Source organism: Argiope bruennichi, chromosome X1, assembly GCF_947563725.1.
Source record: "Argiope bruennichi chromosome X1, qqArgBrue1.1, whole genome shotgun sequence".
Lineage (NCBI taxonomy): Eukaryota > Metazoa > Arthropoda > Arachnida > Araneae > Araneidae > Argiope > Argiope bruennichi.
Window position 1 is genome coordinate 87,712,706 of NC_079162.1, and position 24,620 is coordinate 87,737,325.

Below are 24,620 nucleotides of genomic sequence, written 5' to 3' on the forward strand. Positions count from 1 at the left end.
TGTGCTACATAAATATAGTCATCATTTATTCTATATAATATAATAAATTCCTGTTGCCAAATAAAGTATAATCACTCGTTTCAAGATACACGAACACCATCTGTATGAATGTGAAAAAGATGATTCAAAAACATAAAGATTTGTTTCAATAAAATTTTTCATGATTTTATCACCATAATTGTTCAAATGCATTATCGAGCTGTCTGTCCTTTGGTAAGTATATAAATTTTTTTCTTTGTATGCGTAAGCTAAATAACTCAGAAGCGTTTCTAGCTAGAGGCAATTATTTTAAATGTGTCAATTTGATAATTGTGCTCCAGGAATCAATTTTGAACCAGTTCAATTAAAGAAAAGAAATATTATTCCGAGCGAGTTGTAGTGATCACCCCGCAACTTTCTCGCGTTCACTCTAATAAATGCCAGAGGACACCTTTATAACATTGGCGTACAATAGTTAAAAATATTAACTTTTGGAATGAATTTAGCATTTTTACTGAATCTATCGTGTCATCCTTGGCAATTTATTTGGCGATTAATCCCTGGCGTGCGGTTAATAGTATCCAAAAATTGAATTGGTGCTTTACACACGTTTTTCCTAATCGATTGAAACAAAGATTCGACACAAAACTGCACTTGTAGCCGCAAAATCCCATATTTAATTCGATATATTCAAGTCAGTGAGTTTTTGAATGAACGTGCTTACATGTTTCTGAAAGTACAGTCCGACACACAGTCAACCCATTGTTGATTTTGGTTCAAACTTCGATGGGTGTCTACTCTATACATGTTAAATCTATGTACCGAATCTTATCTATGTAAGTCTCTTCGTTTTGTAGTTATTGTGTTAACATATATTCGAACAACCAGACAAATGGACTTCCTCTAAACAGATTTTACTCAAAATTTGACAGAAAACTGCACTTGTAGCCACAAAATCCCGTATCTAATTTGATATATTCAAGTCAGTGAGTTTTTGAATGAACGTGCTTACATGTTTCTGAAAGTACAGTTCGATAGACAGTCAACCCATTGTTGATTTTGGTTCAAACTTCGATGGGTGTCTACTCTATACATGTTAAATCTATGTACCGAATCTTATCTATGTAAGTCTCTTCGTTTTGTAGTTATTGTGTTAACATATATTCGAACAACCAGACAAATGGACTTCCTCTAAACAGATTTTACTCAAAATTTGACAGAAAACTGCACTTGTAGCCACAAAATCCCGTATCTAATTTGATATATTCAAGTTAGTGAGTTTTTGAATGAACGTGCTTACATGTTTCTGAAAGTACAGTTCGATAGACAGTCAACCCATTGTTGATTTTGGTTCAAACTTCGATGGGTGTCTACTCTATACATGTTAAATCTATGTACCGAATCTTATCTATGTAAGTCTCTTCGTTTTGTAGTTATTGTGTTAACATATATTCGAACAACCAGACAAATGGACTTCCTCTAAACAGATTTTACTCAAAATTTGACAGAAAACTGCACTTGTAGCCACAAAATCCCGTATCTAATTTGATATATTCAAGTTAGTGAGTTTTTGAATGAACGTGCTTACATGTTTCTGAAAGTACAGTTCGATAGACAGTCAACCCATTGTTGATTTTGGTTCAAACTTCGATGGGTGTCTACTCTATACATGTTAAATCTATGTACCGAATCTTATCTATGTAAGTCTCTTCGTTTTGTAGTTATTGTGTTAACATATATTCGAACAACCAGACAAATGGATTTCCTCTAAACAGATTTTACTCAAAATTTGACAGAAAACTGCACTTGTAGCCACAAAATCCCGTATCTAATTTGATATATTCAAGTCAGTGAGTTTTTGAATGAACGTGCTTACATGTTTCTGAAAGTACAGTTCGATAGACAGTCAACCCATTGTTGATTTTGGTTCAAACTTCGATGGGTGTCTACTCTATACATGTTAAATCTATGTACCGAATCTTATCTATGTAAGTCTCTTCGTTTTGTAGTTATTGTGTTAACATATATTCGAACAACCAGACAAATGGACTTCCTCTAAACAGATTTTACTCAAAATTTGACAGAAAACTGCACTTGTAGCCACAAAATCCCGTATCTAATTTGATATATTCAAGTCAGTGAGTTTTTGAATGAACGTGCTTACATGTTTCTGAAAGTACAGTTCGATAGACAGTCAACCCATTGTTGATTTTGGTTCAAACTTCGATGGGTGTCTACTCTATACATGTTAAATCTATGTACCGAATCTTATCTATGTAAGTCTCTTCGTTTTGTAGTTATTGTGTTAATATATATTCGAACAACCAGACAAATGGACTTCCTCTAAACAGATTTACTCAAAATTTGACAGAAAACTGCACTTGTAGCCACAAAATCCCGTATCTAATTTGATATATTCAAGTCAGTGAGTTTTTGAATGAACGTGCTTACATGTTTCTGAAAGTACAGTTCGATAGACAGTCAACCCATTGTTGATTTTGGTTCAAACTTCGATGGGTGTCTACTCTATACATGTTAAATCTATGTACCGAATCTTATCTATGTAAGTCTCTTCGTTTTGTAGTTATTGTGTTAATATATATTCGAACAACCAGACAAATGGACTTCCTCTAAACAGATTTACTCAAAATTTGACAGAAAACTGCACTTGTAGCCACAAAATCCCGTATCTAATTTGATATATTCAAGTCAGTGAGTTTTTGAATGAACGTGCTTACATGTTTCTGAAAGTACAGTCCGATAGACAGTCAACCCATTGTTGATTTTGGTTCAAACTTCGATGGGTGTCTACTCTATACATGTTAAATCTATGTACCGAATCTTATCTATGTAAGTCTCTTCGTTTTGTAGTTATTGTGTTAACATATATTCGAACAACCAGACAAATGGACTTCCTCTAAACAGATTTTACTCAAAATTTGACAGAAAACTGCAAATTTGATGTAAAGACGGCATCCGAATTATCAATCGTTTGTCGCAGACAGACGGACATTTTCCAAAATTGTGTTTTTCAAACTTAGGGAAGCCTGAAACGGGTGATTCGCCAAATCTGGAATTCGAATTTTTTCATGATTACTATACTTTCTTTGTACTTGGTATACGAGAAAGTTGATATACATTTAATATTCTTATGTCATATGGATTCTAAACGAAAATATGGTATATTATTTAAAAATACAAGTATTCATATTTATAATTTAAAATACTAAACTCCATACCTAAGTAGTTATTATAATTAGCTACAATGCATGCATAAAATAAACAAATCGCCAGATATCCAGAACTGAGATGATTCCCAGACTAAAGCAATGATAAAAGTTAAAAAATCTAATAATTTCAACTCAATGAGTGCATTTACACAATGTTACATTACAGCATGCACAAAAGAAATTCTGGAACAAATAAAACTAATTTAATTTATAGCAACGTAGGATTCCAAGCTTAATCGCCCCTGTTGGTGCTCATAAAGCACGAGAACTAATCACAGGTACTTGCATATCGTGTGCTTTAAAAAATAATGCATATTTGCAGAATGCACAAATGTCATATAGGTTATAGTTAGGTATTGCAATACCGGACCAAAATTTCAATACCGGTATTCGGTATTTTTTAGATCTTGATACCGGTTTTAATACCGGTAATAGAAATTTTAGAAAAAGAAAGAAAACACAGGTGTCTCTTTGCTTTATTTGCCAGTTTTTATTAGAGAGTGTAAATATCACAAAAAATGATTTGTAACTTATAAATTGTAACATTATATAAAGAATCACAAAAAAGCGAAGGAACAAATTTATTTAAATCATAAAAAAAGTGTAAATATCACTATTCAGTCTGTGGTACTATTACAAATTTTTGAAATGTGATCTTAAAAAACATAAGTCATCCATTGTACTGTCTTTAAGCCTGAAAAGTAATTTTGTGTAAAAATCACCAGCTGTCGAAAACGCTCTTGTGGCATCTACGCTAGTTGGTGATACTGTTAGCAATGCGCGATATACTTTTTCCAAGTATTTACCTCTAAATCCCTCATCTTCAAATAAATCGATTTCTCGTCGGATGGTTTTGAATATAGCTGATTTCTGTATTGTATTTTGGTTCGTTGATTTTTTTTTTATTTATCGCTAATTCTAATTTTTGTTCTTGACAAAATTAGAAAAATTCTTTGAGACAATTCTTTTTCACTATCGACACTAGTGCCATCATAATCTTCGATAACTGAACCGAATTCTTCTGAATGTGGATTGGTTTGTGGGTAAAAAATTTTAAGAAAATTTACTATAAATTTAATCAGATTTGAATTGATTCTTTTCTTTTCTTTTTTTACATTTTCATTATAATGATATAATTATGTAAATACCATAAGACATTCTCTATTTCGGTATGTCTTTCTTCTGTGCGATTTTTCAATGTAATATATAATTCTTCAGATAGTGATGTGTGCTGTTCTTTCAGTGACTACAACATGAAATTTACTGTTGCATTAGCTGTTAATAAATTAAAATCTCTCCGACATAATGCCTCTATAGTCAGTTTTATTGGAAGTAGAGCTGATATAATTTTGGATATTAAGTCGAATTCACTATCTGGAAAATTAATTTACAGGTTTAAGTCGATTATTGCTTTTTGGATTGGATTTCTAAATTTCAAAAATCGTTCCATCATTAGGAGTAAACTGTTCCAACGTGTCTTAGAATCTATTATTAACACATATTCTGTTTTATTTTCAGTTAGTATATATTTTTATAATATGGCATTTTTTGTAGGGGAACGTTTAAATATCTGAATAATTTTTCGAACTTTATAAATTATAGGAAGCAATTCTTGATGGGTTAATATTTCATTAGTCATTATGGATACAATATCTTCTTCCAGGAATAATCCATGTTTCGCTAATTTAGATTTAAGCAATTCATTAAGCCATTAATTAGCTAATTAATTTCGCCCATTAGGGAGACATAACAACAAAAACATATACTATTTTGCTATGTTGGTGATCCCTGAACATATAGTGGAGACAATTTAAAAAATTTCTAGTAAATACCGAAATACCGGTATTTAAACTTGTGAATACCGGTATTACAAAAGTGTACAAATGGCTCAAAATACCGGTATTCGGTATCCCGGTATTGCAATCTCTAGTTATAGTGCATTTCTAATCAGGAATTCATCAACTTATTCTGTGATACTCTTACCTACTCTGGGTGGCATGGCGATACTAACATGATCTGAAGTACCATACACTGAAATCTTCAAGTAATGACAAGAATGTCGAATGAATCCAGCATGATTTCCTTTAATGTATAGGGCAACCAAGATAAGTTGTTCATTATCTGAATATCACTCTCTATTGTTGACGAAAGAAACGTCTGAAATGGGCTGAGAGTCATGTTGGAACTAAATTTATAACAACTGCTGAACCTGTGTTGGATACAAAGGTTTCGGGAAAACTTCCTTCAGAAACATTCGGTGATTCCGGATGTCCAGACTGTTGGAAATGAGGAGTGGACCTGTTAATTTGTTTCTAACATTTCTTTGTCAAAAGAATCTCAAGATGCTTCTATAAAGCCTCTTGGGACAAAATGCCATTTCCAATTTTGCGTATCTATATGATCTCGATTCGTCTTAGAGCAATCTACAGACTCTATTGTACAAACCTAGGAGATTGTTCATAGAAACCTTGTTGAAACTATTTAAAAAACTTATTAGTGTTTAGTTATTAGATACTGACAATAAGTTTTAGTGTCAATATCTAATATTAATAGAATTCCGGTGAAGCAATAGCAAAATGTCCCTCATTTACTTAATTTTCTACAATATACCGCATGATTCTACACAGTATCAATCCTGATATATATCGTTTAATGCTTCGATTATTTAAAGGAGCGCAAGCCAAAATCAAAATTGTATCAATCCTGATATATATCGTTTAATGCTTCGATTATTTAAAGGAGCGCAAGCCAAAATCAAAATTGTATCAATCCTGATATATATCGTTTAATGCTTCGATTATTTAAAGGAGCGCAAGCCAAAATCAAAATTGTATCAATCCTGATATATATCGTTTAATGCTTCGATTATTTAAAGAAGCGCAAGCCAAAATCAAAATTGTATCAATCCTGATATATATCGTTTAATGCTTCGATTATTTAAAGGAGCGCAAGCCAAAATCAAAATTGTATCAATCCTGATATATATCGTTTAATGCTTCGATTATTTAAAGGAGCGCAAGCCAAAATCAAAATTGTATCAATCCTGATATATATCGTTTAATGCTTCGATTATTTAAAGGAGCGCAAGCCAAAATCAAAATTGTATCAATCCTGATATATATCGTTTAATGCTTCGATTATTTAAAGGAGCGCAAGCCAAAATCAAAATTGTATCAATCCTGATATATATCGTTTAATGCTTCGATTATTTAAAGGAGCGCAAGCCAAAATCAAAATTGTATCAATCCTGATATATATCGTTTAATGCTTCGATTATTTAAAGGAGCGCAAGCCAAAATCAAAATTGAATATGTTTATCTTTACTTGGGGGAAAAATCTCCTAAGCCATTAATATACATGGCATAGTTCAGTCAAAGATGGTTCTTACCCCTAAAACTCAAGCCAAACCCGCACCAACTAAATATTCTAATCGTCCAATCTTCGTTCTCTTAAAGCTTTCACATTTTATACATATTATAAAGCCACTGATAAATGTAAAGCTTTGACTGCATATAGCTTACTTAAAGTAACAAGCAACAAAGCACAAACTGTCTAAGCGATTTCTTGCATCTCTCTATATGTGAAGTTTCAAATTTAAGGAAATGTGGGCATGTTGCATAAAATGAGAGACGGAAAACTAAAAACGTTTTTATTCATTTTTTATATGTTAATGGCATGAAATATAAATCTTTGAATCATCCGAGAGATTATGTAAAATATTTCTCATGCTCAAACTTGAAAATGAAATGGTATTTTGGATTTTAATATGTTCGTTTTTTCGAGACGATCATTGAAATTCAATAAGAATAAAATGGTATTTATTTCGTTCACATCGACGAACACTTTTACTTCGCAAAAGTTTGAGCCATAAGTTGTTTCGTTGGAAATAGTAGTGTAATCCCATTTGAATTTACGAATATATTTTAACAATTTTCATTTCTCTATTTATCAATTCCATAATCACGATATGAAATATGTATATTGATCAAATTTTAATAATATTTACAACATATTCAGATAATTAAAAAGTAAGTAGAAAAATAATTTTGATTTTTGTAGAAACCTTTTTTAGTAACATATATTTTTTTAAAAAAAATGCTTTTTTAAAATTTAACTTATGTCTTCGGTAACTTATTTGATTTATTAATGAATAACAGCATATATGAATTACATGCAAATACCCCCCCCCCCAAATAATTGTGCTTGCCGCATGTAAATTCTATACCTTGAAATAAACAAATGAACGTGTCTGCAGGTCTCTATTAACGGGCATAATCTTTTAAACTGATATTTAAGTCAAGTTTTCAAAATAAAGTATAATGTTGAGTATTTAAAAAGAACGATTTTTTTTCTTCTGACTTCAAGGCAGTCATGCCATGTTAAGCGGTTTTATTTCTGGCGATGCGAGGTGATTTTAGAACAAGACACGTAGATATTTACTTAAAAAGTCATCATATAATCTTAATAGTTAAGGAAAATCCTGAACAATGGGACCTATTCTGATAAATAACCAAGACAAATTATTAACAACAATAACAACGTCGCTAAATCCACTACTAAATAATGCTTGTCTTGTCATTCTTTTAATTTTAGTGCATTAAAAATTTGCTCTTAAAATCCTAATTCTTCAAAACAGTAATTTTTCTTGTGTCTTTGGCACGATTTGACTCACTCAATCTATTCCTTTAGTGATGAAAATTAGCGACAGATTATTAGTTAGTCGATTTAAAAAAAAAGTTTCCTTGATGTCTACCATCTTTCATGAAAATAAATCATAAAATGTTGTTGCATCTTCTTCACAATTAAACCAAAATTCTGTTTGCATTCAGATATTCGCCGTATCTTCATATAGAGAAAGCATAACATAAGAAATTATTTTAGTTACAGATTTGCTGTAAGGCTTGCGTAAGATCACAAAATCAATGCGATAGTCTAATTTATTGGCATAAGGTCACAAAATAGATGCGGTAGTCTAATTTATTGGCATAAGGTCACAAAATAGATGCGGTAGTCTAATTCATGTGCATAAGCTCACAAAATAGATGCGGTAGTCTAATTTATTGGTATAAGGTCACAAAATAGATGCGATAGTCTAATTCATGTGCATAAGGTCACAAAATAGATGCGGTAGACTGATCAGGAATAAGTACAAGTGGACACAGAGACTATATATTACTCGAAATTGCAATTTGATTGGTCAAAAGTACAGGTCCGAAATATAGAAGATAGCTTTTTTGAGCAAGGTACAAAGCGTACGAAGTAGACAGTAAAGCGTTCCAGCTAGAATCCAGTAGACTGGTAGATAGGTCATACATTTGAGTACTCAAACAAGGGTTTTACTGACAAGGGTTAAGTTAATCCCCACCCCAGTGGAGGATTTAGAAAAATTACCTCGGGATTCACTTCATCTGGTAAGTTCCGTTACAAGGCGATGTTCAGTTGCTTTAATTTTTTTGGTCTCTATTGATATCGTGTGAAATTCAACGAAAAGCAATTAATTCATTTTTTTTAAATTTCAAACGTTGAAACGTTTTAAATCGCCAGAAGTGCTTCAGATAACCTTTCATCTAATTTTCTCAGCCAAAGCTTTTAGTGCCATACGTTTGTAATTCTGAATAAAAATATTCATTCGAATTTTACTAAAAAAAATATTGAAGCATATGTATTTTTACAAAAATAAAAGGCCAGTGGTCCTTCAATTTTTTTGAGTTGTGCAGATCAAAAATGACTTGGATTTGGTAGATGAATAGTCCATGTGACTTAAATGAACTATTCATCTAACAAATCTTAAGTAAACACAATTTTATTCAATATTTACTTGATGGAATTTAAAGCATTTAATTAAAAAAATAATAGAAAAGAAAACAAAGACAGATAGGAACATTTATTAATTTGGCGTTATCTTTTTGTATATTTTAGAAATTATTTTGTGTATAATCTTCTAATCTTCAAGGTTGTCCGTGAGCTACAAGGTCAATTTATACGTCACATTCGTAGCGAAACAGTATTTTTTCTTACTTATCTGTCATATTTGTACTTTACTTTGCAGTGAAGTTCTTTATATTCTCATAAAGTGAGTAATAAATTCTAAAATAAAATTGCTTCAATGCATTTGACGTGTGTAACTTGAGCATGCATTTATTTCCAATGAACTTTCCAACCCACCTTGTTAGTGTACGTTTGGCATTTATAAAGAACGCCTTTTATTTTTTAGGCTTATGTCTTGATTCATTAAATTAGCTGATTAAATAGAATCAGGAACAAGAAAACAATTCTGTTTTGACTACACATCTTAAACAGATTGCAAGGAATGCACACCGTATTTAAATAGATTAATGAAATTAATTCCCTTTTATTGTTTGATAAGTTCCGATATTTTTCCTTGAAAAAAAAACAACAAATGCAACACAAAATAAACAGCTCTGATTAAATTTATACTTCATTCACTTAATATTTCATGGCGATAAAAGAGTAAAGATTTATGGCGCAAACTGACAAAATTTGGAGGGAATTTAAACAAAGTATTCCAGGAATCCACGATAATCGAACGCTTAGTTAACAATGTAACATTTCTTAAGATGATTAATTCAATCAATCCTCTGAACACAAATAGAAGCAATTATAAGCAGCGGTGGTGCATATTTTGATAGATTTAACTGGCATTAAAAACAACAATTTATGCTTTCTTACCAGAAGTCTGGAGGAAAAAAAATCAGCTTTGCATTCATTTAGTGAAGAGTTGAAGGTTTGTGAATGTAGAAAGTAATTAATCACACGTCAAACATAATTACTAGTAAAGCTATTTCTAACTAGAAATAATGACGGTTTTCTTTTTGAAGCTGAAAGGCAATGCAAAAATTTTTGCTCTGTGGATTTATTTTCTCGGCAGTAAATGTAACACAATCTATCTCTTTAGCATAATTTTATCTAATTTAAGATATAGGAGCAGACTTTTAATGCTGCTAGAGTAATACGATCTATTCATTTGTTCGTAAGCAAATGAGCATTAGAGCAACTTTGATTGGAATATTTTTATTTTTAAATGATTATTTTTGGAGGGCAGGTAAAGATAAAAATTATTTTACTCTGGGGAAATAAACAGAAATCGGGAAATTAAAATAGTTGATTCCGTTCAATTTCATTCGTGAATCTTTGTTTTTCCGATTCATTGTAAATATTTATTAAAGTAATAAACTAAAAGCTAATAAGTGGACTAATTCTTACTTATTTGAAAGCATATATTTTCTTTGTGGATTAAAAATACATGATGAATTCAGTTGCACCAATAAATAATGTTTGAATTTTTCGAAAGTCTGCTATGTATTTCAGCGTAATCCTTCAGATTAATGAATCGAATCATTAAAAATATATCATACAACATAAACAATTCTAGTACTTCGTTAAACCCATAGAATTAAAACTACGATAATTTCAGAAATATATACTATCAACATATATTTATCTGGCACATAACCGACACTGGTTTCAAATTGAAATATCAAAATGTTGTATGTGATATGCACTTGGTGGTGTTACAAACCGGCATATGTCACTAGTGGTTCCAATTGTTACATCAAAATATCGTATGTGTTGCTGCGTATGATTTTTGCCGTACGATGTTTGATACGACAGCGATGATATGCTGCATCATTAATAAGTGGTCTCACTTATTTGAAAGCATATATTTTCTTTGTGGATTAAAAATACATGATGAGTTCAGTTGCACCAATAAATAATGTTTGAATTTTTCGAAAGTCTACAATGCATTTCAGCGCAATCCTTCAGATTAATGAATCGAATCATTAAAAATATGTCATACAACATAAACAATTCCAGTACTTCGTTAAAACCATAGAATTAAAACTACGATAATTTCAGAAATATATACTATCAACATATATTTATCTGGCACATAACCGACACTGGTTTCAAATTCAAATATCAAAATGTTGTATGTGATATGCACTTGGTGGTGTTACAAACCGGCATATGCCACTAGTGGTTCCAATTGTTACATCAAAATATCGTATGTGTTGCTGCGTATGATTTTTGCCGTACGATGTTTGATACGACAGCGATGATATGCTGCATCATTAATAAGTGGTCTCACTTATTTGAAAGCATATATTTTCTTTGTGGATTAAAAATACATGATGAATTCAGTTGCACCAATAAATAATGTTTGAATTTTTCGAAAGTCTACAATGTATTTCAGCGCAATCCTTCAGATTAATGAATCGAATCATTAAAAATATGTCATACAACATAAACAATTCTAGTACTTCGTTAAAACCATAGAATTAAAACTACGATAATTTCAGAAATATATACTATCAACATATATTTATCTGGCACATAACTGACACTGGTTTCAAATTCTAATATCAAAATGTTGTATGTGATATGCACTTAGTGGTGTTACAAACCAGCATATGTCACTAGTGGTTCCAGTTGTTACATCAAAATGCCGTATGTGTTGCTGCGTATGATTTTTGCCGCACGATGTTTGATACGACAGCGATGATATGCTGCATCATTTAATTTACAGTACAACACCGAGAAAGTAATTCGTATTACAACAGTTGTTAATATTATCAGATTTGTATGCATTGATTTATTCTCTTAATATTAGTGATATTTTCATGTTATTTTTTTCATTCCTATCTTTTAGTCGAAATTTATTTTATATTAAAATAAATACTTCTAAAATTATTGAAATTTCAATGACGTAAGAGGAGAAAAAATTGCGCCAAGACTCAAAATGGAGATTATTATGTAAATACCATTAGTATTGAAAAAGTAAACCAGTGACAGTGGTCTGACCAAACCTTTCTCGCATACTCGCGAATGAACTTTTCATGTCAGAGAACACCTTACATGGCATTGGCTTATAATAGTTACGAAATATTAACTTTTGGCGTGATTTTAGCATTTTTACTAAATCTATCGTGCCATCCTTGGCGATGAATCCCTGTCATGCGTTAATAGATGGAATTCCTCTGAACAGATTTTACACAAAGTTTAATAGAAATCTACAAATTTGGTGTCAAGACCATATACCAAATTTTAACCTTCTAGCTTAAAGCGTTTTGGAATTAACTTTGTCACAGACAGACATTTTCCAAAAATGCGTTTTTTGAACTCACGTGGACTAAAACGTGGAGATTCTTTAAAATCACGAGTTCGAATTTTTTGACGATTGCTATACTTTATTTTATACTACGCATATGACAAAATAAAAAGGGTATTATATTTTTGAATTATATGTATATGTCACCTGACCACAAAATAATTTTCCTTTTCTTGTGACATCTGCAATTAATACTAACGAATATAATGAATTCAAAAAGAAAAGTATTAATGCTATATTTTTTACTCAAAGATAAGATCTGCTCAATGAAAATGCAACCTTAATGTTAGTTAATAAAAGAATATATATATATATATATTGAGTTTTATAATGCACGTCATTCATTGCTAGGTGGGCATTTTTTGTCGCTCGAACATCACTGAAATTTTTCATAATCCATTTTCTGCGAGTTCGTTGTAATTATTGATTTCAGTGTTTTCATTGTGACAGCGCTGATATTTTGCCTAAAGATGACTTCTTTTTGTTACGAGGTTTTTTTGTGTGCGGATTTCTTTCTTTCTTTTTCATTTTTTATCATGTGAGAATATGATATTGTTTTGGTTAGAGGGTTTTGGAGTTCGAAATGGCGCAGGCAATGAATATAGCATAAATGACGATTTTCATCATCATCTATTAATCGCATATATTTTTTTACCTGCTTTTACCAGTATTGCATTATTATTACGTATGCTTCTTTGAAAGCAGATGCGTTTTTAAAAGGTTGACGTAGAACTATGACATCATAGCTGTTATTTCATCTCAAAATCGGTCGAGCTCCAAAACTTTGTTTACCAGCAAGAAAAATTGGAAATGAAAGTTGAAAAGAATTATATATAATAGAGAGAGACCGATAGAGAAGTCTCGTGATTGTTTCAAACCAGTTTAAACTGGTTAATGACTTAAATTAATTAAAAAAATAATGACTTAAAATTAATAACATCACATGATAATTTAAAATTTGTGATCGTAGATTTCATTAAAATTTTTTTTATAGATTTTTTTTTCGGAACTTATCTTCTTATGTTTTCAAGTCTCTGTGAGACATTTTACTTCATTTCATTCATTAGTTCTGAATATGCAACAAAATAGAGAAGATTATTATATGGTTATCATGTTCAAAAAAATTAAATTGCTAATAATGACCGTATTCTTAGTTTGATATTTCTTTGAAAATGCTATTTTCTATTTAGCATTCATTAAAAATGTTATTTTCTATGTTTTCTGTGTAACTATATTTGCAAGTGGGTAAAATACACTCATGTCCAAAATTAAGGTCACAAAAATTTTTTTCAAAGTAATTCTAAATGGCTACCAGTAAAATTTAAACAAATTATATTTTATATATTGTGAAGGACCGCTAACACGATATTAACCTTTGTTGTGGGAAAAAATGTTGTTTAACATTAGTTTTTAGGAAACTACTGAAAACAGACCGTTTAGGCATCAGGGAATTTTGCCTGCAATTTTGTAAATATTGCATTAAAACAAAAAAATTTAACCTGTTTCCAGTGAGGATGAGTTCTCATAATCGACTAGACGATGCCTTGAGATGAAGAACCGTTGGTAGGCTTGAAGCTGGGCAGTCTCAAGCGGAGGTGGCTCGATGGTTACAAGTGGTACTGAAAGTGGTATCCAGGTTGTGGAATCAATTCCAAACAAGTGGTACTGTAACCATGAAGGCAGGCCAAGGCCGTCACAGAGCAACGACGCCTGCACAGGATCGCTATTTGGCATTAAGCGTATGACGGCATAGGCTGACAACGGCTCCTCAACTTGCTCGTGACCTTGCAGTTGCGTCTGGAATAAGAATTTCCATATAAAAATCATGTAGACGTCTAGCAGAGAGAGCTAATTATGCCCGGGGACCAGTTGAGTGCGTCCATTTGACTGCATCCAACAGAAAAGCCCAGCTGTCGTGGTGCCTAACATATCAGTCTTGGGCACAGCAAGAATGGCGGCGTGTTCTTTTCAGTGATGAGTTGAGATTTACTACACAGAGTGACACTCTTCGAATCTTCATCTGGAGAGAGCTAGGAGCTCACTATCATCCTTCCTACATAAAAGAAATCTACAGATTTAGTGGCAGAGGAATCCTTATCTGGGGTGGCATAATGTTGGACAGTCGTACACCACTGCACGTCCTCGTCTACCATCGTTATAGGGATGAGATCCTTAAAGCCTATGTGAGGCTATTCCTGGGCGATTTTGGCCCAGACTTCACGTTTATGGACGATAACGTACGTCCAAACAGAGCCCAGATCGTTGATGATTTTCTTGAGGAAGGGGATATTCGACGTATGGACAGACCCTCGAGGTCTCCGGATCTCCATCCTATTGAACATGTTTGGGATGGTCTAGGAAGAGCCATTGCACAGCGTAACCCCCTTCCTAATAACCTCCAAGAGTTAAAAGCCGCGCTTTTGGGAGAATGGGCTTTGTTGCCCCAAGCATTTATGGACACCCTCATAAACAGTATGAAAGCTCGTTGTGAAGCCTGTATAGCTGTGCACAATGGTCAAACTCCATATTAGACAGACTATTCCCGAGATAAATGCTTATCTCTGATTCATAATGTAACAGTTTTTGATATACCCAGTTTCTCAATTCCCAATAATAATCTTTTCCATGCTGTTATGTATCTATGTTCTTTCTTCCATTGTAGTGTACCTCTGTGCCAAATTTCGTGGCAACACAGTGAATAGTTTTTCATTTTTCGCAGATTTTATTTTTGTGACCTTAATTTTGGACATGAGTGTAGTTTGAGTGTACTTTCTTTAAAAACTTTTTATAAGTATTTTGTCATGTATAAAGATATTGACACACACACACAAAAAAATTCAGCAAAAAAGTTACCGAAAGTCCTTTTAAAAACTCATTTATAAGGATTACGGGATTGAGCTAGAATAATTTTTAATAAATACAAATTAATTCCAATAAAAAACCATATTGATAAAAAATAATAACTTCCTCTCCAAGGTTAAAGTATATTACTACATGATATTAGATTTTAACCAAATGTCAATTTCCAAACATACATTTTTCCGATTTTGCCTGAATTCTCGCATAACGTCCCCCATTTCAATTAGAAAATAAATATTAAACAAATCCAATCTGCCTTGCAATTAAAATTTGCTTCTTTCTGAATAAACAATGCAAAGTACTTGGATAAGCTAATGCATTTTATTCTGTCTCTGTCATCTAAGTTTTACAGAAAAGATATGCTTCTATATGATCAGGGCAAAATATACCAAAATAACAAAGTTAATTGTTTTTGACGAGTAAACTCGTCATGGGAAAAAAGTATAGCATTTTGCTTTATGTCGAGTTTATTCGTCAGGTGTAATAAGAAGTGACCATTTGCAGTTTGAATTACAATTTTAGTAAAAACTCAAACATATTCATAAATTTTACAATATTTAAAACATTTTGAGGACAATTCGAAATCAAAGCAACTAATAAAACATTATTATACGTTGTACCATACTTTGTTCAATACCATTCTCTAATAGCAAATTAAAATAGTAAGATAATTTTTTGTTTCTTTTCGTTCATATGCAAAAAAAAATGTATGTTAGTTTAAGTAAATAAATAAATGTCATCATTGAAATAAAAAAATATAAGTCATTTCATTACAACATAATTTCATATTACACATACTCTGTGTTTGACGAGTATACTCGTCATCGCTAAATTTTGGCGACACAATTTGGATACACATTTTCCGAAGAGGTCGAAACAGTTAACAAAAAAATTCAATGGCGAATGCGGTAAAGTATTAGATATTTAGCAAATTTACTTAGAGTATCAGTGGACATTGATGCTAAATGAAGAACCATTTCTAAAAGTATTGCCATTGAAACCAGGCGTACGAAAGAGGTCGTAAATCTTCCTTTTAGAGAAAATAGCTTCTATCTCAAAATGTACAAAAATAGTAATAAACTGATGTTCTCTTTATAAACGTGGAGCTTTAAGGTTTATGTCTCATTGCAAAATTTCTTTGAAAACCGATATCATATTTATGATTTTCGAAAATATCACTACTTCGGTACAATAGTAGAGTAAGGATGCCATTTCCAACACAGTTTATCTCAAAATTGTACAATGATAGAAAATGATAGGTGCGGTTTTTTAACACTAAATCATAGATGTTTTCTGCTGGAGAAATAAACTATCTATTTACTGAGACCTTTGGATATATATCTTGCTTTAGCAATTTTAATCAAAAAGGGGAGTATGATGATGATGATGTCTTTTATCATAACTAATAAGAAACTTTATTAATAATTCGGTATTGTTTGTCAATGGATTCTAAAACTCTCTTCGCTTTTGCGCATGCTTTAGGATGAGTTTAATTCGTCAAAATAGGGGTGAGAGGAAAAGTGAAAGGAGGAGATGTTTACATTCAATAATGAAATAAAATTGGATTATTCGCGGACTGAATTAAAATAATACTGTCAGAAACGACACGATACGATACTCGCATGCACGTGAAAAAAAATGATAAAAAAAATTTATCTAATAGCGAGAAAATCAATGTCAAAGAATGACGAAGAATTTCAGACATTCGCTCATCCTTCCGTTTGTCTCCCCTTAATGAGACAGAATCGTCAAAAAGTGTTCGTCTCAGAATACTGAAACGAACATTCACTATTTTGATTTAAAGTGGTAAAGATGATTAAGAAATAAGTTTTAAAACGTTATATAAAAGATGTGACAGAGAGAGTAAAGGAGAGGGTATAGTAAATTCGACAACCTGTCATCTTATGAAAACAGAACTCTGAATTCTTTTTACATCTAATCATAATTGCAATTATTTAATCTGGAATATGTTTTTCAATGTTGATTACTGATTAATGGTGGCTAAATAGTGTTGATTACTAATTAATGGTGGCTTAATAGTGTTGTTTACTGATTAATGGTGGCTTAATAGTGTTAATTACTGATTAGTGGTGGCTTGATAAAAATGCGATTACCTGTCATCTTATGAAAACAGAACTCTGAATTCCTTTTACATCGAATCATAATTGCAATTATTTAATCTGGAATATGTTTTTCAATGTTGATTACTGATTAATGGTGGCTAAATAGTGTTGTTTACTGATTAATGGTGGCTTAATAGTGTTGATTACTGATTAATGGTGGCTTAATAGTGTTGATTACTGATTAATGGTGGCTTAATAGTGTTGATTACTGATTAGTGGTGGCTTGATAAAAATGCGATTGCCATATTCTGTAAATTCAGTTTCCAATTAACATGTCTAAATTGGGAATTGAAGAAAGAAAGAGTTTTAGAATTTTACTTTTTTTCAGTCAGAAAGTAATCCTTTTCCAGCTAATGAACATGCATTTCATCTCTATGAGGGCATTTTATTTCGATCAAAGAGTTTCTTCTTCTTCCCTTGTCCTATTGAATCTTTTTAGCTTTCAAAGAGCCGATATGTTTCTCCTAAACCAAAACCAAATGTTCGCTCCCTCCCTCAATTTAATCCGACAAATGAAACTCGGCAGACTGTGAATGATAACCAATCACGGCTTTTATTGTTAGCTCTTCCCACCTTCCCCTGCCCAATTCTTCGAAAGAGAACTCCATAAATTGAGCATGGAACTTGACTATCCTTATCTCTGTCCAAGCATGCCATGCATAGCAGCGGTAACGCATATCTGAGACCGATCGTTTGTAGAACTATTCTTATTGAAATTGTGTTTCTGATTTGCATGGCCATTCATAAGTTCTAACCTCATTCGAATTCCACGAAGTAACTTCCAGCAACTAGATGACGACGGGTATTAAGGGACGACCACAAAATAAAATGGCTTAATGCCAGTTTCCCCTTCGATCCAAGACGGTGGCAGAATTGCATACTCAGAACTTCAACAGCACATAAGGAGATTGAAAACCACCCACCCAAAAAAAAAAGGATTTTATATATTTTAGTAGCCTTTAATACTTAAATCGTGTTCTGGAGGTTAAATAATTGAATAATTAACTATTCATCTTTATTAGAATAATTGATTTATTATATTAGATGTGAAGACAGATAGAAACACAATCTTAAGCTAGAAATTTTTGCACAGAGCTAGTATTCATCTAAAATTGTTATAAAAATAATAAATCATGAAAGAATTTGTGGGAAAAAATAGAAAACCTTGTGTCGGGCACACAACTATATGCAATTTTCGTAACTCGGCTGAAATGGTAAAGGCGTACCTTTCCCTTTAGATACGCATCGTTTTATCATCGACGCTAAATTTCAATGACACTGTAGATGTAGTGCATTTGCAGCTTTAAAATTTATTTTTTCTTCTAAATATGATTTCTTACATTCATTGATATTTCTCAGAATCATGATCGGTAATAACAATCGCGGATTGAGAATATCACGTGATTGGAGAACTAATGGCAAAAACGTCATCTTCCTTTTTTTTTTTTTTCTTCTATTACTAAACAATGGATGTTTGTTATAGAAAAGCCAGAAATTTGGAGTGAAAACTGAAAGTTGTTGGAATGACTACAGAGATGGATGCATATTGTATATCCAATAGCTGAGATAGGTAGCCTACTGCTCTGCATTGTAATTCTGCTCTGTAATTAGAAAGACATGTGTATCGAAATGATCAGTGAAATGAGTCGTAATCTGCAAGGCCAGGAGAGCCTGGTTGGTAGGGCGGTGGATTCGCGTCCCTTGGGTTACGGGTTCGAACCCCGCCGACCAAAGACTCTCCGCGTGTGTGGTGGCTGGCGCACGTATAAATCTGTCGAGGTCACAAAGTTCTCCATGTCGAGAGTAATACCACTGGGGGTACTGGATCAGGGGTGATCGTTCTCTGATTCAGATCTAAATTACGATCTGTGGTTGAGTGAATGAAATGCATGAATGAAGTCCGCCCCGTAAAAAAGGGTTGTGATGTGTGTGTAGCTAAGTCGTACTCTTGGCCCTAGATGGCGCTACTGAAAAACAAGAGGCGTACCCTTGACATAAAATTACTGACTTCTAAAGTCAGTGGGCTTGTCTATGAGAAGTGCCATTAGAAACAACAACAACAGTCGTAATCTGTAAGAATTATTTCTAGCACTGAGAAAAACGGAATATGTACCAAACTGAATGTTGCAACTACTTACGGTGGCAAGAAATTCACCCAATGCGCGTACCAAAACCGTCCATTGTAACTCACAGTGAGGCCACACAAAATATCCGATACTTTATAGAAATCGGAGAAAGATTTGTATCTTGTAAAAGAATTAATTTTCGATCCAAGACTGTGCTTTTGTAAACTGTGTTCCAACTAACAATCTCAGTCGATGGATCGCGAACATCATTTTTACTTCTGTGACAATTTCCTGCTTACGTGTGTAGCACGTCGTTGCCGATTCTGTAGCACTAGCATGTCGACGGTTGGAAAACATCTCATGCATGATATATTTATTTTTAATTAAAAAGTGTAAAAATCGAGTTGTTTTTTTCTGCCAACTCTGCTGTAGCATGTCAAATATTTTGTTTGCCAGTATAGCTTTAGTTAAGAGTCGCTCTTCATTTTGACCCCTTTTATTTACACTACCGACTTTAATTAAAATAAAACTCATTTACTTACAGCGTTTTGCCAAATGAATATTTACAGAAACTTAAAAACCGCCCACTTTAAAGCTAGGATGGTGCCATTTAAACACCACATTATTTTGGTTATAATGTTAAAAAATATTAAACAGTCATTGTATTGGAATCATGAATATAATAGTTTATTTCCCAAAAGAATTGAAACTGTACACATTTTTGTAAGAAGTTAATATTTTGTCTGAGATTGATACATGTTTTTTCATCCTTACCCATATCCTTATGGTATTGTTTTGTTTCTTCCTATTTTAAAATCAGTATTTAAGATAAATTTATATAGATATTGCAACATTTCTTGTACATTTTTTTAAACAGTGAATTTTATTGCAATTTTCATAAATTTATTTTCATGCTTTTGTATATAATCTTAGAGAATATACAGGGTGTATCGAAAATTATTTGATTTCAAAACGAAATATCTTTATAAGTATTAATTGAAGGTAAGCGACTTGCACATCATTGGAAAAAGAGGATCAAGTTTTTGTTTCATTGATCCAGGAAGTATCCTTGATGCGTCTAGAAGATATAGAGATCTTTTACCATCAATGGGCGGCATAGCGCAGAAATGTTGCGACATCCTATTTTCCTAATTATTAGACCTGGCGAAAACTTTAAATTTTGGCACTTCAGCCGCGGTAACATCGATTCTTTGACTTGAACTAGTTAAGAATCATGCTATTTATAACTTCAAACAGCAAATATGGATAAATATATTTGGCTCAAACACAAAGAAACAAGCACAATAGATATATAACAGCTTTGATAGTATATTACTTGTTTTAAATATGAGAGAAATTAAAGAGGACATTTGGTGTTCAGTTGATAAGTATAACACTTAAAACCAATCATACCAAAACACAAGTTTCCTAAAGATTTTATAACCTTCCCTTTACTAATGAGGAAACCCGGGGATGTTTAGATGATTAATGAATCACTTTTTAGGATTTATTCCTTTCATTTCTAAAATTTAAGTTATCACTTTGTGGGGGTTTCAGAATTAATAAATATTATGTTTCAATCTATATCAAAATTTTAAAATCACTACATATCAGATGTATTTTTTTTATTTTGCATATTCGATTTCATCATTTGAAAATACGAGGGCAACTCAAAGAATACACTTATTTTATTTTTGAGCCATAAACAAGCAAAGATAGCGTTAGAGTTGTTTGAACAGCATTTCTTGATACATTTATATGTATTTTAAGGTACAATTGAACGCATATGCGATCCGCATCTTTAGTCCAGTGTCCACACGCTTGTGCATTTCCTAGGATGTGGTTTTTGGTTGAATGGCTAAACATTGATTCCCCGCATCTTGCTCTTCCTGTTCCGCAGAAAGGTAACTTCCGCCAAAGGGAAGCCGTTCAGGGACCAGACAGATGAACAGGGTAGGTTCGAGGAGCAAGCAGAAGGTTCCAGGATTTTGAAGCTGTTGAGGGACTAATGAGATAAACAGAAGGAGATTCGGGGAACAGGGAGAGGGTTCTAGGACTTCGAAAACCAAACGGCTAATGGCTGTAAAGCTGTGACCGTTTGGTACGGATTGTGTATCCATTGTCTCCGTATTGTGTCGAGAGCTTCCAATCAGTTTTGGTTCCGGTGGTTCTTCCTACCAGAGGAAACGGATGGCTGCACTTTCCTTTCTTATTTCATACTGTAAGTGGTAGAGTCATCTTTACCCTTCTGAAGAAAGTAGAAAAATGATGTTATGAAGCTAAAATTTTCAAGAGCTGATCTTTTCAATAAACCTATTTTGCTTTAGCAGTTAACTGTTTCGACCTCTTCGGAAAATACGTGTCTAAATTGTGTCGCAAAAATGTAGCAATGACGAGTACGCTTGTCAAACACAGAATATGTGTAATAAGAAATTATGTAGTAATGAAATGACTTTTATTTTTTTTATTTCAATAATCACATTTATTTATTTACTTAAACTAACAGACATTTTTTGACTATGAGCGAAGAAACAGAAAAAAAAAAAAAAAAACTGGATGACTAATACAACACAGCGATACATTGAAGAAAAACAATTCTTATTATATGAGGGTTTTCTAATAATTATTATTAATAATCTATTATTTGTTCCTTTGATTTCGACTTGGTCTCAAAATATTTTAAGCATCTTGAAATTTACGAATGTGTTTGAGTTTTTACTAAAATTGTAATTCAAACTGCAAATTGTCTCTACTTATTGCTCTTGACGAATAAACTCATCATAACGCAAAATGCTGTATTTTTTACATGACGAGTATACTCGTCAGAAACAGGTAACTGGCTAATCTTTGGCATATTTTGCCCTAATCACTTAGAACCACATCTTTTCTTTAAAACTTAGATGACAGAGTAAAATGCATTAGAGCATCCGAGTATTTTGCATTGTTTATTCAGAAAGAAGCAAATTTTAATTACAAGGCAGATTGGATTTTTTTACTATTTATTTCTTAATTGAAATGGGGGATGTTGTGTGAGAATTCATGCAAAATTGCAAATTTGTTTATTTCGAAATTCACATCTTTTTAAAATTTAATACCATGTAGTAACATACTTGAACCTTGAAGAGGTTTTTATTTTTTATCAATGCGGTTTTTTATTGGAATTAATTAGTATTTATTAAAAATTATCCTAGGTCCCTCCCATAATCTTTCTAAATGTGTTTTTAGAACGACTTTTTCTGCTTTATTATAGCCTTTATAATCATTTTTGTATTAAAATTATAACATTGTTTTTTCCATTTTTAACTTTTAAGTGAGATTTTTAATCTTTTCACTTTCATTTATTTAGGCTCCGGTGGTATACGCTTTCAAGGATCAGTCCAGACACCCCTTGTCACAGCAGAGCCGTTCCAACAACTACGGTAAGGAATTTGATTTCATAGAACAATTATTTTTGCTTACATGTTCCTGAAGAATTTAAAATTCTGTACATTTGTGAGATTTAATTGTTTAAAAAAACAGTTTTTGACCTGGATGTGAAAACCCTTTGTTTTTTAATGAATTTAAAAAAGTTTGTATACAGTAAATGTTCATTGAATTTTAACTGTTTTTAATTTTTAAGTAATATCTTTGATACCTTATAGAATTTACTTCATTTACAAACATTGAGAAATTTGAATTAATGGATAAGTAGACATATATGTAGGTAACATTGAGAAATTTGAATTAATGGATAAGTAGACATATATGTAGGTAACATTGAGAAATTTGAATTAATAGATAAGTAGACATATATGTAGGTAACATTGAAAAATTTGAATTAATGGATAAGTAGGCATATATGTTGATAACATTGAGAAATTTAAATTAATGGATAAGTAGGCATATATGTTGATAACATTGTGAAATTTGGATATATAAATATGTTGTATATTTAAAGAATCCCAACAAATTAAAAATGTTTTCATTTTTAGCTTGGAATCCCCGACAAGGACGCTTAATGTGAAAGCTCCGGAAGGTATTGGTATCGAATCTAGAGCCGGGGACATCAGCGCTTCTTGCCTGAAAGACTTGAAGCTTACATCTAAAGAAGGCTCGGTTAGTAATCAGTTTTTGATGATCTGAAATTTTCTTTAATTTTAATGGATTTATATTCCATTTAGTTTTTTAAAAAATATTTTTCCATTACTAAGCATTTAATTTCCACAGAGAAATAAACGAAAAAAAATTGTGTTTTATGGTATTTTCGACGATTTTGAAATCGAATCGATTTTTCATCGAATATCGAAGACTTTTCACTGCTTGGAAATAAGAATATCAATAAGGCTTATGCAATTTTTTCCTGATGAGAAATGTGATAATTTTGATAAATTCATAATCTATGCTAAATATTATTCCAGTGTATTGTTTCATGCAGGGTATCTGAAAGGTTTGTTTACAAAATACAGGAACAAGTCAAGTCTAAAGAAGTACTAAGAAGTACAAATCAGTTTTACTGTAGAACACGGGATCAGAAATTATAAGGGGAAACTATTTATTAGGATCTCTTTGTCAGTAAATTAGCAAAAGAAATGGATGCACAAGATAAAATGTGCAACCCAGATTTAATGGAATTTAAATTTACAATAACTGAACTTGGTTGTATGAATAACAACATGCGAAGCGTATATCTCGTAAGACAGCAAAGCCATTGAACTCTGATTTTAAATACTTCGAAGATTTACTAGTGATACGGTTTAAAACGTATTGGTTATGTTGAGTATGACTTGTAATGCAAGCAAGAGGGGAGGGGGTACTTTGAATTTGCATTCTATTAAATCTATATTGCACATTTTAGATGGTGAATTTTTTCCTTTCACGAAATTCACTGAGAAAGTGCCCCTTGTAACCCACCCTTTCGCTTTCGACCCCATATTCTACAGAAAAAATTACTTATTTCCATATGCCTAACCTATCTTAAAATTTTGTAACAAAAAATAATATATAAATGCCTCTTCCTGCCAGTCTCTAAAGTTAGAATTTCGTAGAATTTTTCAAATTCATTAGAATCCTTAGAATATTTCAAAAATTTCAAATTGAATAAAGACGTAATACTTAGTTTCATTCTAAAATTTATGTCCCCCCCCCCCCAAGAAAAAACTAAATATTTTAGACTGAAAATCTTCTAAACAAGAACACTAGGCTTGGTGATAAACACTCTGCTTATTTTACATTATGAAACGCACACTCTGGTAAG

General features: G+C 32.1%; 1 protein-coding gene across 2 annotated transcripts in view; it reads left to right on the forward strand.

Moving 5' to 3' along the window:
• Positions 1-24,620, forward strand: part of LOC129958396 (delta-sarcoglycan-like) — a 406,890-nt gene that overhangs the window by 351,079 nt on the left and 31,191 nt on the right. For both annotated transcript variants that reach the window (XM_056070868.1, XM_056070867.1), the window contains 2 exons: positions 22,734-22,806; positions 23,359-23,482. In XM_056070868.1, the coding sequence (XP_055926843.1) occupies positions 22,734-22,806; positions 23,359-23,482 (197 nt within the window). The remainder of the gene's footprint in view (positions 1-22,733; positions 22,807-23,358; positions 23,483-24,620) is intronic.